Source organism: Alligator sinensis, unplaced genomic scaffold, assembly GCF_000455745.1.
Source record: "Alligator sinensis unplaced genomic scaffold, ASM45574v1 scaffold781_1, whole genome shotgun sequence".
NCBI classification, from domain to species: Eukaryota; Metazoa; Chordata; order Crocodylia; family Alligatoridae; genus Alligator; species Alligator sinensis.
Genome location: NW_005841845.1, coordinates 3,794,081 through 3,812,004, shown reverse-complemented (window position 1 = coordinate 3,812,004; position 17,924 = coordinate 3,794,081). Strand labels below are relative to the sequence as shown.

The following is a 17,924-nucleotide window of genomic DNA, read 5'->3' as shown; positions in this document are numbered from 1 at the left end:
GACGGGAGACGACACCGCGCCGTTCCTCGCCCCGAGGGCGCTTGCGGCAGCGACGGCTCACGCGCCCCGTCTCGCCCAGGTGCATCGAGGAGCGATATAAGGCCGTCTGCAACGCCGCCAGGACCCGCTCTGTCCTCTCGCTGGGCATCGCCTGCTTCAAGCAGCTCCCGGACAAGGTAGGTGGGGGCCGGGCTGCGCCAGACGCTGCCGCTGCCTCCGGTTCTTGGCGTCCTGGGGAAGCGTGTGCAGGAGGGCTCGATGAAGGAGCTGAACGCTCCCGTTGAGGGAAACCAGCATCAGGTCCCATTGAAATCGGGGGGCTCTGTAGCCACGCTGACTCCTTGCCGCCCGTCCCCGCAGTCGGAGAACACCTACCTGTCGCAGATCTACAACCTGACGCTGCTGTGCACGGAGGACTACGTCATCGAGCCGCAGTCGGTGCAGTTCCTGGTGCAGCACGGCTTTGACTTCAACAAGCAGTACTCGCAGGGCATCCCCTACCACAAGGGCAACGACAAGGTACTGGTGCCCTGGGGGGGCTCCTCTCCTCGGCCCCCTTCGCAGCATCGTAACTGGCAGGAGACCCGCTTCAAGGGTGAGGTTACATCTCCAGCACCTGCGGAGGGCTGGGGGGGAGCCTGCTTCAAGCAGGTCCAAGAAACCACAGCCACCACGAGGCCAATGTACAGGAGGGGGCTTGAATTAGGGGCTGGTTGGTGGTCTGGGACCCCCGTCTGTGCCTGCTTGGGACCGGTAAGACCAGGATCCTGACTGCAGCATGGCCCCACGCTGCGCTGTGCCGGGGGGATCACTCCCACCCCCTGGGACAGACGCCATTGAGGTTTCTTAGGCCCTTGCTACACGTTTCATATATTACACAATTAACTGGTGAATCGCGCAATAAATTTAGACCGGCCTCAGGGGCAAAGTAATCGTCACGCCACAAAAACGACAGTGCAGCTCCTAAAGAGAGCTAACCTGCTACAAAACTAGTGGTTGCAAACGTGTAACACCGCTATAGCTAGTTCCAAGCTGGCTTGAATTTGAACGTGTATCCAGGCCCCTACCGGGGACGGGGCTCCGCACGGCCAGGAGTAGCATGGGGCTAAACGGCACTCCCGTTCCCAGGGCAATGAGAACCAGAGCCAGAGCGTGCGGTCCTTCTTTCTGGAGCTGATCCGGGCCAAGAAACCCCTGATCCTGCACAACGGGCTCATCGACCTGGTGTTCCTGTACCAGTGCTTCTACGCCCACCTCCCCGACAGCCTGGGCACCTTCACCGCCGACCTCTCGGAGATGTTCCCTGCCGGCATCTATGACACCAAGTATGCCTCCGAGTTCGAGACCCGCTTCGTGGCCTCCTACCTGGAGTACGCCTACAAGAAGTGGTACGTGGAGCCCGGGCAGGTGTGGGGGGAGGGCACAGAGTGCTTGGTGTTGTTCTGTACCTTCTGGGTCTCCATCGAGAGCGTTTGGGCCCCAGCTTTGGGTAACGTGTTAGCCCCGATGCATGCAGCTTGGGCAGGAAACGGGCAACAGGAAGGTGGAGGTTTTAGCTGGGCCCATCCATCCCCAGGACTTCCAGGGAGGGGCAGGAGAGCTCCACATGTAAGTGCAGTGCTTCCATCACAGTGATGCACCAGGCACAACTATGGTCTGTCCCCCAGTTCAGAGCCTGACTGACCGCTTCCCAAGCAATGGGGACGTGCTGCTGCCCAGGTAGTGTGCACTCCCGCTGGCAGGAGGTGGAAGCAGCCTGGTCCACCTCTTGCCCTCTCCAGACCGTTCTGGCTGCAGCAGGAGCAGGGCCCTAGAACAGGCAACCTGCAGCAGGCAGCCCCCCAAGCTCCCCCAGGAAGAGAGTCCTGGCTCTGCGCCTGTCTGAGGAGCCCCGTGCTCCCCAACTGCAACCATCGGGTGCTTTGAGATGGGGGAAGCCCTCTGTGAACAGGTAGGGCTGGCTTCAGCACTTGCAGACCCCACTCGCTGTTCCCCTGCAGTCTCTGTCTCTCAGGCTTGACTGAGCAGGGCAGGACCACCACGCCTCCCTGCCCAGCCCTCATCTGAGGTTTTTCCCTGGCATTCCTTTCCAAGGGGGTCTCCCGCCCCGGGCCCAGTCACCTGCTGGCATACAGCTCCCTTGCATCGTCCCTGGCTGGCACCAGGCTGGACCTGCCCTGCCCTGGAAGCTTTGCCCAACACCCCCAGCCTTCTTGGTCAAGCCATATGTGGGCAGGACGCTCCCTCAGGACCCTTCACCGGGTACGAGAAGCAGGAGCTGTTGAATATTCACCCTGCTGACAGACTTGACTGCTAAGAGGTGGCTTCTCCCTGGAGACCTTCCCAAGCCTGGGCCGAACTTCTGAGAAGCAGAGATGGTCTCCAGGTGAAGCGTTTCCCCTCCCTGCCCCAGTAAGGCCCAGGGAGCTCAGCCATGAGCCTCACTGCGCTTCTGTGCGTTCCAGCAAGCGGGAGAACATCAAGCTGAAGGACTCGAGCAGCCAGCACCTCACGGTGGAGTTCTGCAGCTACCCCACCAGCATGGCCCACTACATCGACTACCGATACTGCTCCTTGGAGGACAGCAACCACAGCGCAGCCCAGGCCAGCAAGGTCCCCGTCTGCGAGACCTTCTCGGTGAGTCGTGCGACCGTCCCTTGCTGCAGGTCTGAGGACAAGGCCCAGGGAAGGCAGACGGGGAGCTCTGGTCACCTGGTCTCATGCCTCAGGAACAGTCCTTGCAGTTGAGAAACTTTCAGAGCTGGAGTGGAAACAAGCAGCCCAGAACGAGCCTGTGCCCAGGGGGGCCCACCCTGGATGCCAGGACCAGCCATATCCACACGCAGACGCTGTGTATCCCTGCACTGTGAGGAATATACACTGCCCGGGCCAGGCTCTGTGGACAGGGAGAGTTGACCTGGGACAGGCTCTGCAAGAGGTCCCCCAGCCCCTGCTGCCAGTTGACCAGCATCATTTGCTGTCTGGCTTGCAGAGCTGTAAACTGACTCCCTGGAGTCACAGCTTTGCTCAATCTCAGGTGGTTAGTGAGGCTCTACGGGCCTCCTGGCTGCCCCTTGGCCCTAAGAGGAGGGTTGGAGTCAGGCTGCAACCGTAGGGGAACAGGAGGTTCTTCCTGCTCCTAAAGGCTGTGCTAATGTCTCCCCTTTCCCTCCTGCCAGGCCTACGGGTGGTGCCCCAATGGGATGAAGTGCACCCAGTCCCACAACATTGACCTTATCATCGATGAGGACGAGCGGCTCCGGGCCGAGAAGCGGAAGAAGCGGAAGCAGAGGTGGAAGAGGCGCAAGAACACGGAGGAGGCCGCCAAGGCGCCTGAGCAGCCAGAGGCAGCAGAGGAGGTCCACAATGGGGAGGACGGGCCCCCGCGGAAGCAGGGCAGAGCGGGGTCAGATCCTGTGGGGAAGGCATCCAGCAAGGAGGCAGAGAGCACCGTGGATTGGACCGCGGATGTCGGGGTGGACGACTTTGGGACTCCCATGGAGCAGGAGCGTACCACGCAACCAACCGCTGGAGGGAGCGCCTGCCACGACGAGCAAGGGGAGAGCGCAGCAGAGCCAGGCCCCTTGCCACCCCAAGACTGCTCCCTGGACACTGCCGCTGGCTCCCCTGGTGGGAAGGCTCCAGAGGCCGAGGCCGAGGCCTCACCCGCGTATGGGGGCATTCACCGCGCTGGCTTCGACGCCTTCATGACTGGCTACATCATGGCCTATGTCTGGATGCTCAAGAAAGGGACAGCTGGCGAGTCGGGGCCGTGGCTGCCGGACTGTCACAACAAGCTGTACCTCAGCGGGAAGTCGGTGCCGCTGCAGATCGTGAAGAGCTTGTTCTCCAAGTCCTCCAAAGCTCACTGCCAGAAGATGAAGCTGGCCTGGGCCAGTGGCTAGCGCGGGGCAGGGGAAGGGTCGGGGGAGGTTAGCTCTTTCATTTTCCCTCCAGAAGCTTGAGGCTTTGACTCCATGAACAACTCGTGGGGTGGGGGGAGGGACTATCCTGTTCTTGTTTAATGCCAGGACAATTAAATTGCTCTTCCCCCAAAACCCCGCATGCTTGTCCTTCGGGGCACTACATGATCTGCGCCAGCCTTGGCCGAGCTCAAGCACGGAGCTTTTGGGGGCCAGGGCCTGTGTTCAGCCTGCACCTGGACTTTCACCCGTGGTGATATGAGGCTGCTCCCTGCCAAGGAAGCGGCTGAGGTAAGAGTCTGCTGGGGTGGCAGGAGCCCGGTTCTTTGGAGAGCTCTCACAGGCTCCTGAGGCCAAGGCAAGAGCTTCAGGAAGGCTGGAGGTGGAGGGGGGCCTGCCTGGGATTGGGGATCACTGCTGCCCCCTTATCCACTGGCCCCTGCTCTGAGGAAGGGCCCCCCAGGACCAAGGGAAAGGGGGTGGCTGCTTCAGCCAGGAGTTGGGCCTGCCCTGCTCCCAGCTGCTCAAGTGCCCTTCCCTGGGGAGCCCATGGGAATGCAGGCAGGTAGCAGTGGTGCTCTTGGGGCACTCTGGGAAGTGCCAGGCAGGGCCCCAGCAGCTACTGACCATGCTGGCACCTAGCTGCTGTGCCAAGAAACCCTAGGGCTGGTAACCAGCTGCTTGGGCTCTGACCTCAGGTGGGGGAGAAGTCTGGCACTGTACAGGTATTGAACCACTTTGTGCATGTCTGGCTGAAGGCAGAGCTGGAGTTGGGTCCCCCTGAACACAGACTGGCCCAACCAGCACCTCCATGAAGTGCAGCAGCTGAGGGAACAAAGCAGGCAGGAAGACCTGTGCCCATGTGAACAAACCCAGCTACCAGAGGAAGGTCCCCCAGGAAAGCAGGGTGACAAGTGGGCTCAGCTGACACCAACCTACAGGTAGTTCATAGAATCCTAGACCATGAGGGCTGAAGGCAGCTCAGGAGGCTCATCTAGTCCAACCCCTGCTCCAAGCAGGGCCAGCCCCAACTGCATTGTCTAGCCAGGGCTTAAACACCTCCAAGGATGGAGACCACCACCTCTCTGGGGAACCTGCTCCAGTGCTTCACCCTCAAGGTGAGAGTATTTCCCGATATTCAACCTCAACTTCCCTTGCTGCAGCCTGAGCCCATTGCTCCTGTTGTCTGCCCCCACTGAGAGCAGCCCAACTCTGTTTCTTTGCAGCCCCCATGCGGGGAGGTGAAGGCTGCTATTCAGTCCCCCTCGGTCTTCTCTTCTCCAGACTGAATCAGCCCAGTTCCCTCCACTAGTCCTGTCCCCCAGCCCCTAACCATTTTCATTGCCCTCCACTAGACTCTCCCATGTGTCTACATCCTTTCTGTAGTGGGGCCCACAGCTGGACACAGGACTCCAGGCATGGCCTCCCCAGTGCTAATAGAGGGGAAGGATCACTGCCCTTGATCTGCTGGCAGCGCTCCTGCCAATGCAGCCCGGGATGCCAGTCACCTTCTTGGCACCACGGGCACACTGCTGGCTCCTGCCCCCATTCTTGTTCCCTGTCCCCCCAGGTCCTTTTCTGCAGAGCTGCTGCCCAGCCAGTCAGCCCCAGCCTGCCCTGGTGCATGGGACTGCTCCCTCCTACATGCAGGACTTTGCACTTGTCCTTGTTGAACCTCCTGAGATTTGTTTTTGGCCTTCAATTTGGCTAGGTCTCTCTGAATCCGAGCCAGTACATGGCATTGCTCTGGCCCCAGTGCAGGATTTTGCACACCTCTGTACTGAACCTAGTTAAATACAACAAGACTTGAGCTAGTCTCTCAGGGGCCACCCTACTGTACTGCCTTCCCACTGTAATGAGCTGAGCTGTGAAGCCAGAGCCTAGCCCCTGAGCTCAGCAGCAGAGCCACTTCCTGCTCTTAAACACTGAAGTGTCGGTGTTTGCAGTCCAGGCTCGGAGGGCAGCCTAGGCTCTCCCATGCTTGCTGGTACAGCAGGGGAGCCTGTATTCAGGAAGCCGCACAAGTCGGTCATGCAGAGGCAGCCAAGCCCTTCAAAGGCCTCAGCACTTCAAAGAGAAACACAAGATGAAACATGCTTGTTCTTGGACCGTAAACACCAGTGATGAGTTGGGGGGGGGAGCTGCTTTCACCTGGACAGGAGCCGGCGCTTGGTTTTCTTTTTATTTTAAAAGCGAGTTGGGAAACAGTTTACAAAAAACTGACCAAGAAAAAAAAATTATGAAAATATTTTGCTGGCTTCATCTTTGGTTACTTCTCACTGCGATTCCAACAACACAGGCTTCCGCGCCCGAGCGGGAGAGCAATCGACATTAAAAACAGGATTTGCTTTTTTTTTTTTACAGCTTCATAAATATCCACAATATTAGAAGAGTTGTTTTGCAAAGATTTCTTCCTGGCAGTGTTAACTTATTATTATTATTATTATTATACACAGGCTACAAACTTCTCCCTAAGCCTTTAATTACAAGTTTAGCTATTTACAGACTGGAAAATATTAAGACGTAAAACTCCTTCATAAATATGAAAATAGATAGTCATCTGGCAAAGATCTTTAAACTTATTTAAATCAAACATCCGGCTGCCCCCGAAAAGGTTATTTGTTTTTTTTTTTTGCATAGAAATGTAGTGACATGCGATATAACAGTAGCATTAAGTGCAAACAGGAATTATTCAAGTGTCTTTAGTTGTACTGGCATGAAATACCAATATTTTGTTATCCATAATACGCCAACGCCTTCCCAGCGGCCCCCTTGCCCCACAGCCCCTCTCTCGGGGCAGTGATTTGCAAGTGCCCCCCTACTTGTATCAATCGTGGATTTAAAAAAAAAATAGCTTATAAGAGACATTTAAACTCATCCCAACTTAGAAAGATTCAAAGTGAATTAAAACCGTATAGATTTCTCCTGGGAACAGAGCCGTGTGTAGAAACAGCTGTTTAAAAGAGCAAAAAATTGCCTCCGGAAGGAAGTAGAAAACATGATAAAACCCGATCAGAACAAACAGCGTTCCTATAAAATGAGGGGTTGGCCTGATGGCTTGCACTAGGCAGAGCAGCCTCTGTGAAGGGACACAGGCCACGGACAGATGAACCAGGAAAGGAGAGACGGGGCCTTACCGCAGTTCAGCTGAGCTGGCCGTAGCCGCAACCTGCCTGCGCTATCCCAGGGTAAGCAGAAGCTCAACTGCAAGAACATACCGCCCGTTTCATTGGGGGCTAAAATTGTTGCAGTGCAGCTTCGCTTGCTGCAGGAGCGGCAGACAGATGACACGGCGATGAAAGCTCAGCCGCTGCGCACCGGCGAGCGAGCGGTAAGTCCCCATCCTCCCAATAGTAAAAACCACCCATCTGTCCGTGCCCCTGCATCCACGTAACTGCCCAGGGGCTGTTCAGGGTTAGTGTTCGCCACATCCAGACCTGGCGTTAACTGATACTGCCCCCTTTCGAAATTGGATTTCTGTGCCGCATCCACCCCGCAAGCCAGGACTTTGGGGAGGCCTGGTGTGAAGGTGGCATCGCTGGTTCCTATCCCCAGCGGCAGCAAAACCAGAGAGCTGCGTGCCCCTTGGGTCAGCTGGCCTGCTACAGGGAGCAGAACTGTTTCCCAAATGAAGAGCCTCTCCTCTTAGCAGTGCAAGTGGGGGGTATTTTACCAGCTACCGTCTCAGACAAACCAGGAGTTAGGAACAGATGGGTTTGCTGTGACCAGAGCCCGGGCTGTGCCAGAGACCGACTCCACCCAAACATTGCGGTCTGCTAACACGACGGGAACCTTGCGGGGCAGCGGGTGCCCACGGTGCAGTGTTACCGGCTGACCTGGGATGAGAGCTGGGAGAAGCGTGAAGGCAGGTGAGAGCCAACGAGGAGGTGCTGTGTCCTTCCCCTCCGAGGCAGGGGCACAAGTGGAAGCAGTGAGCAGTACAGACTCATCCACAGCCCAGAGACAGTCCCAGCTGCAAAGCCCCTGGTGTCATTATTGCTCGTTGGTCTGGAGTCAAGATCCCCAACAGGCCTTGTAGCAGCCGAACCTGGTGGTTTCCCTCATGCCCAGCGAGGATCAGCTGGCAGTGAAGACCCATCGGCCGGCACGCTGTTCCTTTTGGAGACTGAGCAGCCAGAGGGGCTCCCTGCCAGGCTCTGCGGCTCCCCCAGCCCCGGAGGCCACACAGGACAGGAAAAGGATCGTGCTGGGAATTGGCACTTTTTGTGAGGCAGGAGTGTGGGGGCAAGGGGCATCGATGGCCCTTCTTGGGAGCTGCCTATTGGCAAGGGCTGCGCAAAGGAGCTCGGGGCTCCTATTCGATTCTTCAGGGCCAATACGTTACAGGGCAATGCTGCCGGCTGGGTTCAGACAGGTAGCACCACCTCTGGCATCGCTCGTGGCCCAGGAAGGAATTACTGACCCCTCTCAAACGGGCTCTGACAAGCCCTCTTCCGACGTCTTCGGTGCTTTGAGACGGGGCCGGAGTGAGCGTACCTCTTGCAGAGAAGCTGGCCAGCGGGGCTGAGAGTGGTCGTGCAGGGAGAGTGGGGAGGTGTGGGTGAAGAAGGGTTGTGTGGGAAACTGTGCAAATTACTATCCTAGGACAAGCTTTCCTTCTGCCTCCGTGGCAGGGCTGGACCAGGCTCCGACATCCGCCAGGGCCCCCACCAAGGGGGGTTTCAAACCCACCTCTGCTTCCTTCCAGTGTCCACCAAGGGACAGTGATTATCGTCCTTAACGCCCAAGAGACAGGAAGGAGCTCACTGGGAGAAATGGATCTTTTTCAGGTTCTCCGATAAGCCTCTTGCCTGTCTGTGAGAATCCACCATGTTCCCTCAAAGACAAGGTCCTTTACCGTTGCGCTCACATGGCCAAAAACTGCTGCCGCTTCCACTGCCCTGCAGCCTCCTGTTCCTGGCTGTACCTATGGAGCAAGCTGCTTAGTTTCAAGCAGGGACAGGCTGTTATTGCAGTGTAAGAGCCTCGCATCCACAGAACGGCCCGGCGCAAAGGACAGAAGCGGGCAAGAGGGCCCGGCGTGAGCGTGGCTGGGATCAGCAGTGTCCCAGTCGTGGCTCCCAGAGTGCGGAGACCAGCGCCGAGGTGGTGACAACTCAGCTTCCTCCACACCACAAAAACGTGCCAGCACAACTGGCGCTTTCGCAAGAGGCCCCAAGGCTGTGCGTGGTGCCTGCGCTCCCCTTCCTCAAGCCGGCAGGCATCTCTCTTTCCCCATCAGGACTGGGACACGCTGAGGGCAGTGCACACAAGCTGCTGCAGCCTGCGTCCTGCTGGTGCTATGGCTGGGACTGCACTTGTCAGGCTGCTGAGCCAGCCTATTGCAGCAGTGCTGACAGATTAGAACAGACTCCCAGAGGAACAAGAAACACGGGAAGGTCCTGTTGTATGTGCGTGGGTTAGCAGGCGCTTGGCAAAGCTGCTACGTGCTCCCCTGCTGCCAGACGGACACTTCTTTCCTTGCTCAGCCCTGCAGCCAGAACTTCACCCCCTGCTCCTACTCCTCCGAAGGCTTTAGACTTGCCCAGCTCTGCCCGAGACAGCTGGGCAGGTTTCCGATTCAATTCCAGGGCAATGCAGAGGTGTAAAAGGGCATGGATGGTCCTTCAGACAAACACACATCTCCTATCCCCAAGCCCAGAGCAGGTGCTTGGAAGCTGCACGGAGCTCAGGGTCCGACCATGTGCACGGTACCAGCTCCTGCTGCATGCAGGCTTGCAAGGCTTCTGGGACCCCAGACAGGAGGGCGTCCTGCCCACTGGCAGCTGCAGTAGTTGCCTGCTGCAGTGAGCTAAGGAGTGATAGACACTTGGAAAATGAAATACTGTCTCTTCAGATGCCCTCGGCAGCCTCCTGCTGCTCCTACGATGCGCCCGGGCTGCCTGAGCTATCTGAGCCTTAGCACTAGAGAGTTAGAAGCCCAGTGTCTGGGGACCGCTGACCCCACAGGGACAGGAGCGGGGGCTCGTGCGCTCTCCTCAGATGTCACACCTTGACTGCGCACTACCAGCTGCTGCCGCACTAGCGGGTGCCAGTGGGTGTGGGGCAGAGCCTCCCCCACCTTTGAAGGGCAGCACGTCTTTGTCCTGCTCCGGAGAGGGGTTAACACTGAACAGAGCCTGAGAAGATGCCAGCAGCAGGTTCTTCTGCATCTCGTCCTCTACTTCCATGTCCTCCGAGGGAGTGCCGCTGGCAAACAGCTCCAAGGAGCCGCCTTCCTCAGCGGTCACAGAGTTCTGGGGGGAGAGTCCCTTGTAGGCCAGCACCTCAGGCCGAGCTGGTGCCAGGGGCTGGCAGCAGGCCGGGGTCTCGTACGTGTTGCTCACTGGATAGAACCCGTTCTCCTCCTGGGACTCTGGCCCGTTGGAGCAGTCCATGTCCTCCTCCGGCTCAGGCAGGGAAGGAGACTCCTGCCTGCAAGACTTGGCTTGGAAAGCGGGGATCTCGGCCACACCGTACTTACTGCTGCTCAAGAGCTTTTGCCGGACCTCAGCCCCTAGTTGGCTGCAGTCACACCTGCTCACCGTTGAAGACAGACCCCCAAAAGGAGCACAGTCCTTATGCAGGATCTCAGGGGAGACTGGGAGAGATCTGCACCGCCTCCCCAAGAGGGAAGATTCCTGCCAGTCCATGCTGTATGCCAGCCGGCACTGGGACTGGCCGGCTTTGGGGAAGCCCCCCATCTGAGGGGAGTGCAAGTCGAACACTAGGGAGATGACAGACTTGCTCGGCATGTCAAAAAATTTGATCTTTCCCCCCTTGAGGTCTTCCCTGGCGTTGAAGGGGTTGACCTTGCGGCCTGCCCCCTTGCTGGGTGTGTAGTAGGGGTCCTGGACGTTGATCTTCCTGGAGGGCTTGCGGGAGAAGATGTCCGACTGGCTGCGCGACAGCCAGATGTTGCGGCGTGGACGGGGCGACTTGGGTGGGATCTTGTCATCCAGCGAACTCAGGCGTTTCACTCCTTGTCCTTTCTCGATCAGGCCTGAATGGGGGAGAGGGGGTGGGAGAGAGAGAGAGAGACCCTTCAGCTTTCATGCCAGAGCTGCGGCGGGGCAACCAGATGAAGGAAGGAGATTCCTCAGCTCCTACAGCTGCTCTTTAACAGGGAGCATCCTTCCTCTGCCTCCCCAACACACACACACACACACACACACACACACACACACGCTCCTGGGTCACAAATTAGCCCAACTCTCCTCTTTCCTGTTGCCTAGACACATGCTTGCTTTGACAGAGCAGCACAGATTCAGCAACCCCAGAGGGAACTGCCCCTTTTGCCTTTTTTTTTTTTTTAAATGTTTCATGCATCCTTTAGAAAAAACCCTTCCTTCCCTGCATATTAACCCCCTGGATTACCCAGCTTTCCCTCCTTCATAGACTCCCTTTGCCCCTTACTCTAAGGTACTTCTATGTCTGCACTTGACAGCAAAGCAAGACACTTCTGCTGCAGCTGATGGTTGAATCTGCCCTCGGTGGTAGGAACGAGGCTGGATTTATTCCTTTCGGTTTCTACCTCTGCTAGTGACACGTGTAGACTCCTGTAGTTCCTTGAGACCCTGCTCCAGCTTGGCTGAAGCCGGAAGTAACTTGCTGGTCCAAAGTGATGGAGGAAGTGATTGAAAAGAACCCTGTGTGTTGTTTCTTTATCCATCTGGGAACTTTTGGGGAGAAGTTGGGGCACAACGGACTGCTCCCTACTCTCCTCTGTGGATGACTCCCACTGTGTGCCCGCGCTCTTCGCTCGGCTTCAAATCTACCCTGCTTCTGCTCCCCGGGCTGTCAGCCCCCAAAGCCAAACGTCCGTGCAAGGAGGGGTCCGGCCAGCATGCTCCCCAAACTCAAAGGATCGCTCCCACCCCTTCTGCCCACCAGGGGGCGCTGCGAGAACATCTGCAGGGCACAATGCAGATGCCCGGCACCGTCCCGGAGCGCCACTCTGATCTCCTTCCCCTGCCTGATCCACTGCTCCGCTTTCTGCTCCCTGCCCCGCCACATGCCACACCCAGAGGCTGCTTGTGCCGCTCAGCCACCCCTGCCGCCTCCAGCTGGGCTCTGGAACGCTGGCCTTCGAAGGCAAGACTGGAAAGACCTAACTTGTGCAGCAGGAGCCACTGGGTTTTGCGGGGTGGGTATTGCTCATTTGTCCTGGTCTGGTTTATCCCCACAGAGGTCATCTTTAAGCGTCCTTTCTCCTCTAACAGAGCTGGTCTGACAGTGCTGCAGCACCTAGCTTTGCAGAAGAAAGGATCTGAAAAAAGGCTGGAGTTGCAGCAGAGCGTCGCGAAATGCCGGGCAACGTGGCGAAACAGAGCGTCTTGAAATGCCGGGCAACGTGGCGAAAGACACGGGCCCTGGATGGGGCAGGGCTGCCTTCCACATGGGCCACGACAGGGCTTTGTGCTCAGACGAGTGCTTGACATACTCAATGCACTGTCTGATCCGAGCCGTCGGCCCGTTTCGGAGGGGCAGCTCTGATATTTCTATCGTAACCAGACACCAAAGCCAAGATATACTCCAGCTCATGGTTGCGGATGGAGCTCATTAAAGGAGCTGGAAGAAAATGTGGTGTACGCACACATGGTTTTAAACACTACACCTGGTTTGACGGCCTCTTTGGGAACTGGGTGGAAGGAGCTGTCACTGTGATGAGAAGCATCACATCCTTGCTGGAATCATCTCTAACAGCCGTTGCGGAAATGACCCCTGCTGCACATGCACACTCGCGTGCACACCCACCCACCTTTGGAAATGGGTTTTCTCTCAGCGCTATCCAGATTCAGGAACTTCCTCTCCCGGTCTGACTCCTCATTCTTCAAGCGGTCCAGAATATCCTCCAACGTCTTGACGATGTCAGCAAACGAAGGACGTAACTTTGGGTCCATCTGTGAACATACAAAGCGCCCCAAGAAGTCAAGGGGGCTCCTCCACACTGTCTCACGTGCAGAAAGAAGGACAGCTAGAGGGATATAAAGGGGTTCAGGGCAACCGAGATCATAGGGGCAGTGTTTCACCAGGTGGAACTGAAACAGATGCTCAGTGCTTGAACAGCGATGAGCAATGGAAGGGCTGAGAATTTAAACAAAGCAGCGAAGAACAATCATTTCGTAGTTGGTCGGGTTGGAAGGGACCTGAGGAGATCATCTAGTCTGAACCCCTGCCATGGCAGGAAAGTACTGGGGTCAAACGACCCCGGCTAGGTGTTCATCCAGCCTCCTCTTAAAGACCCCCAGGGTAGGAGCCAGCACCACTTCTCTTGGAAGTTGGTTCCAGGTCCTAGCCGCCCTGACCGTGAAGTAGCGCCTCCTGATGTCTAGCCCGAACCTACTCTTGGTCAACTTGTGGCCGTTATTCCTCATTACTCCCAGTAGTGCTCGGGGGCGAACAAGGTCTCTCCCATTCCCCGCTGGTCCCCCCAGTAAGTTTAGAGACAGCCACCAGGTCCCCTCTCAGCCTTCTCTTGTGGAGGCTGAACAGGTTCAGGTCCCGTCGCCTCTCCTCGTAGGGCCTTCCCTGCTACCCCCAATCGTGTGGGTGGCCTCCTCTGGACCCTCTCCATGCTGTCCACATCCCTCCTGAAGTGCGGTGCCCAGAACTGGACGCAGTACTCCAGCTGTGGCCTGACCAGTGTCGCGTAGAGGGGGAGGATCACCTCCTCGGACCTGCTCGAGATGCATCTGTGGATGCACGACAAGGTGCGGTTGGCCTTCCTGACCGCGTCCCCACACTGTCGGCCCATGTTCATTGTGGCATCAATAATGACTCCCAGATCCTTTTCTGCCTCTGCGCTGACGAGAAGGGAGTTCCCCAGCCTGTAGGTCTCTGCTGGCTCTTACCCCCCAGGTGCAGCACCTTGCACTGGTCAGTGTTGAAACCCCTCCTGTTCTCATCGGCCCACCCCTGTAACCTGTCTAGGTCCGATTGCAGCCTATTCCTCCCTTCTAGCGTGCCCACGTCCCCCCATCTTAGTGTCATCTGCGAATTTGAACAAGGTGCTTTCCACCCCTTTGTCCAAGTCACTGATGAAGACGTTGAACAGTGCGGGCCCGAGGACCGAGCCCTGGGGGACCCCACTGCCCACATCCCTCCAGGTCGAATATGACCCGTCCACCACCACTCTCTGGGTGCAGTCTTCTAGCCAATTTGCGACCCATCTGACCATGTAGGCATCGACACCACAGCCACCTAATTTTTTAATGACAATGGGGTGAGAGACGGTGTCAAAGGCCTTCCTGAAGTCCAGAAAGACTATATCCACTGCTCCCCCTGCATCCAAGGATTTTGTGACCTGGTCATAGAAGGCCACCAGGTTGGTCTGACAGGACCTGCCTCTAATGAACCCATGTTGGTTGCCCCTAAACATCACCTCCCCTGCTGCCCCTCACAGATGTGCTCCTGGATAATAGTCTCAAAGAGCTTCCCCAGGATTGAGGTAAGACTAACTGGCCTATAGTTTCCCAGGTCCTCCTCCTTCCTCCCTTTTTTGAAAATGGGAACCACATTGGCCTTTTTCCAGTCTTCTGGCACATCGCCAGAGCACCACGAGTGCTCGTAAAGCCATGCCGGGGGCCCCACAATGACCTGTGCCAGTTCCCTCAGCACTCTGGGGTGGAGATCATCTGGACCTGCTGATTTGAATGCATCCAACCCCACCAGAACTTCCCTAACTCGGTTCTCCCTGACCCTAGGCCTGGCAGGGTCTCTCCTGAGTCTGTTCAGAGTCCCGGTGGGGGATGTCCCCGGTCCCTGCTCAGAAAAATGAAGGCAAAGAATTTGTTAAAGAGGTTAGCTTTATCGTCTGGTGCGATCACCAGATTGCCAAGCATGTCCTGCAGGGGCCCCATATTGCCTGGTCCCTTCTTTTTACTTCATATGCATTTAAAAAAGGACTTCTTGTTGTCCTTGATCCTGGTCGCTAGTCCTAGTTCTGTCTCTGCCTTAGCCTTCCTAACAGCCCCGCTACAGTCTCGACTGCTCTAGCTTGTGCCAGAGGAAGGCAGCAAGAGGCAGTTTTCAGCAACCTTTGCCTCCACTGCAGCTCCAAATTCTGCTAAAGCATTCGGTCCACTCAGCTGTAGGACTGTCCTGGCCATGCCTCTGATCTGTGGAGCTGCCACTGAAACAGGCCGCTAGGCTGAAGCAGACAGACTGCATCGAGTACATCAAGGGCTGGATCTCTGGATACATGCACATACATGACCGCATATATATACACACACGCATAGGCAATGTGACTTGGACTTGTAAGTAGACTCCTAATTTGGGACTTTGAGGTTTGTTAGTCTCAACCTTAACACTGAATTCAGAGAGTTTTTGAATGCATAAAAGACATGTATTTGAGGTCTGATGGTTCTCTGGGCTACCTTAATGCACGTTCCCTTGCAGCAGAAAACCTGTGTGTCTGCATATTTATGGTGCAGATGATTAGGCAGAGCCATGCAGTTCACAGGCTGTCCAACAGCTTATTAAACAAAGAAAACACAAAGGGAGTAGCCCAGCCATGGTGCAGACTGAGGCCCAAATCGCTGTCTAGTGAAACACAAACAGGCACTAGAAGGGGTAGGAGACCACCTTCTCCCGGTTCCTTTTCATCCCATGTGTGCTGAGCGAATGAGTGATCCAGGCTGGGCCCGGGGAGGAATTCTGTCAATGGTTAAGTCAATGTGACAGTCGCTCCCGTTTGTTCACTGGTGCCGTGCTTGGGACCAGCTGCCCTCAGGAAAGACGAAGAATCATAGAAAATGAGGGTTGGAAGGGACCTCAGGAGGTTTCTAGTTCAACTGCCTGCTCCAAGCCAGGACCATCCCCACCATGCTTATTAACCTGAGAAGTGACAACTCTCCCAAACTCTCCTTCTGTTAAGAAAGCTGGTTCTTAGGGGAGACAGTGAAATAAATGCAGCTGGTCATTTTACTTCTCAGACCGTCTCCCCAGTACTAGGAAACTATTCTGAATCCTGTCTTCAGAAGCACTGTGGTCTGAGCTGCGGGCTGCAAACTCCCAAAATCTAATTGCTGCTCTAAGCAGTGCTTTTAGCACTTGCTGTGTAGAACATGTCAGGCAACCAAAGCACTTCAGACATGTTAACTAAGCCAGGCACAGAATCAGGTGCTCCCAACTTCCTTCATCCACAAAACTCTGGGACGCGCTCTTTGGCTCTGCACTTGCTTGCTTACAGCCTGGGATGAGGTCTTTTTGGACCACGTTTTCAGAAGTGCCCTCTAATGTTGGGTAACAACCTGATGCCCCCAGAAGCTGAGTGGAGATGCTGAGCACTCCTGACTCGCACCAAATCCACTGGGAGCTGCAGGGGCCTGATATTTCCAGAGGGACCGAGCCTAGTGATAGTGAACTGGGCTGTCAAAAATCAGGTCACTGTTGAAAGCAGCAGCCTTCCCGTCTGTGTGCTGGATCCTCGAGCTGTAACGGCAGCATCGTAGAGCCCAGCTGCCTCTAATGTGCGAAAGGGTCAGTGAATCCCTTCAGTGCAAAGCACTACCTATCTAATCCAGTGTTACACCCATGGCAGCTGAACTGAAGCTCCACAGCCCTGCTCCCTCCATGGAACACAGCAGCAGGGTTTGGGTTCTACCCTCTCTCCTACGAGGGTTTACGGACACTCTGGGGCAGTTCCCTGTGGGTTTCCTGTTGTCCTTATTACAAGCAGAAGGGCTCAGAGCTCATCCCTGACCAAACAGCATGCGCTGGCTGGATTCCAAAGGCTCCGGTAGTCTTGTAAGGTCCAAACAGTACAACCAGAACTTGCTGGACCAGCCTGCAAGAAGCCTGGTGGCTCAGTAGGAGGAAGCACAGAGTGAGAAGTGTTTTTCAGCTCACTTTTAAGGAGCCTAGGATAGGAAGGGACCTGGGTCAGCTACACATTATACAATCCCCATCTTACAAGCAGCCCAGAGGAGGAGTCTGCATCAGCCCTTCTGCTCGGAGCAGGATACTCACGTTACAGCAGTTGAAGGCCAGCTGGAGGAAGTCGGGGGGACAGTCTCCCACCATGTGCTGGAAGGCATCATAGTCCAATCCAAAATTCTGCACAAAGAAGAGGACACTGTGGCTGAGAGCTTGAACCCAGGTTATATTCGCCTCTCTGCTTAGCCCACACCATCTTTCTTTCACAGGCTCCTACAGTGGCTGGGAATAGCCCCCTACCCCCACCACCCCTCCTGCTCGTCGCCAAGCCAACATCAGGGGGATGCTGAGCTGCATTCCTCATGGGGACAGTTTGACTTCAAAATCATGCTCTTTCCCAAATGGCATCATAATTCTCTATTACCTTTCAGTGCCAGATTCTCGCACTAGAGTCCAACACATGCATTTGAGCAAACAGAACTCAAAGCAGGACAGAACTATTTCATTTGCTCTTTGTTTCATGTAGATATGGTTGAATGGTTTAAATTAGCATTAAAAAAAATATTTAGGAACTCCTGTAGTATCCAGTGATAAACTGAAGAGATGCACAACACTGCACTGTGACTCCAGTCTGAACGACTGGCACTGACTAATCAGTGCCTTGTTGCTAGTAGGAAAAGGAAGGCTTTGAAGGAAGGGATGGGGAGAGAAAGGAAATGAACTGAAAAGAGGGCAAAAGCGAAGAGATACACAAGTAGGGGAGAGGGGAAAAAAAACCAGTAGTAGAGACGATAACCTTGTCTTAGGACAACCAGGCTAAGAAAACCAGACAGGAAGAACAATAAGAGAGAAAAGTTAACTTTTAAACATACCAAAGTGAATGAAACGAAGTAGGGAAGGAGAGGAAAGGAACCCACAAGAGACAGAGGAAGTCTGGAAGGGGAGACGCATGCAGGCAAAACAGATGGGAGCAGAGACAAGTGCCAAAGGCTGAAAGCTGATCGGGGAAGGTAATGCACCATGTTGGGAAAGTATTAAGTTGCGTCTATGGATTTTACGTTAAGATCACTGGTTTGGTCTGGTTCCAGCCTGACAACATCTAAAATTAAAACCACCGCT

General features: G+C 55.6%; 2 protein-coding genes across 3 annotated transcripts in view; one reads left to right on the top strand and one right to left on the bottom strand.

Annotated features, from left to right (window-relative positions):
- TOE1 (target of EGR1, exonuclease) overlaps nt 1–4,075 on the top strand; it is a 4,507-nt gene extending 432 nt beyond the window's left edge. Inside the window, exons 2-6 of the mRNA XM_006015787.3 lie at nt 9–176; nt 361–519; nt 1,129–1,388; nt 2,466–2,637; nt 3,180–4,075. Coding sequence (XP_006015849.1) covers nt 9–176; nt 361–519; nt 1,129–1,388; nt 2,466–2,637; nt 3,180–3,905 — 1,485 coding nt within the window. The 3' untranslated portion in view covers nt 3,906–4,075. The remainder of the gene's footprint in view (nt 1–8; nt 177–360; nt 520–1,128; nt 1,389–2,465; nt 2,638–3,179) is intronic.
- A 2,016-nt stretch (nt 4,076–6,091) lies between these two features.
- The window catches only part of TESK2 (testis associated actin remodelling kinase 2), a 93,336-nt gene continuing 81,503 nt past the window's right edge, over nt 6,092–17,924 (bottom strand). For both annotated transcript variants that reach the window (XM_006015784.3, XM_006015785.2), the window contains exons 8-10: nt 16,899–16,985; nt 12,685–12,826; nt 6,092–10,926 (exon numbers count right to left, since the gene is read on the bottom strand). In XM_006015784.3, the coding sequence (XP_006015846.1) occupies nt 9,923–10,926; nt 12,685–12,826; nt 16,899–16,985 (1,233 nt within the window). In that variant the 3' untranslated portion in view covers nt 6,092–9,922. The remainder of the gene's footprint in view (nt 10,927–12,684; nt 12,827–16,898; nt 16,986–17,924) is intronic.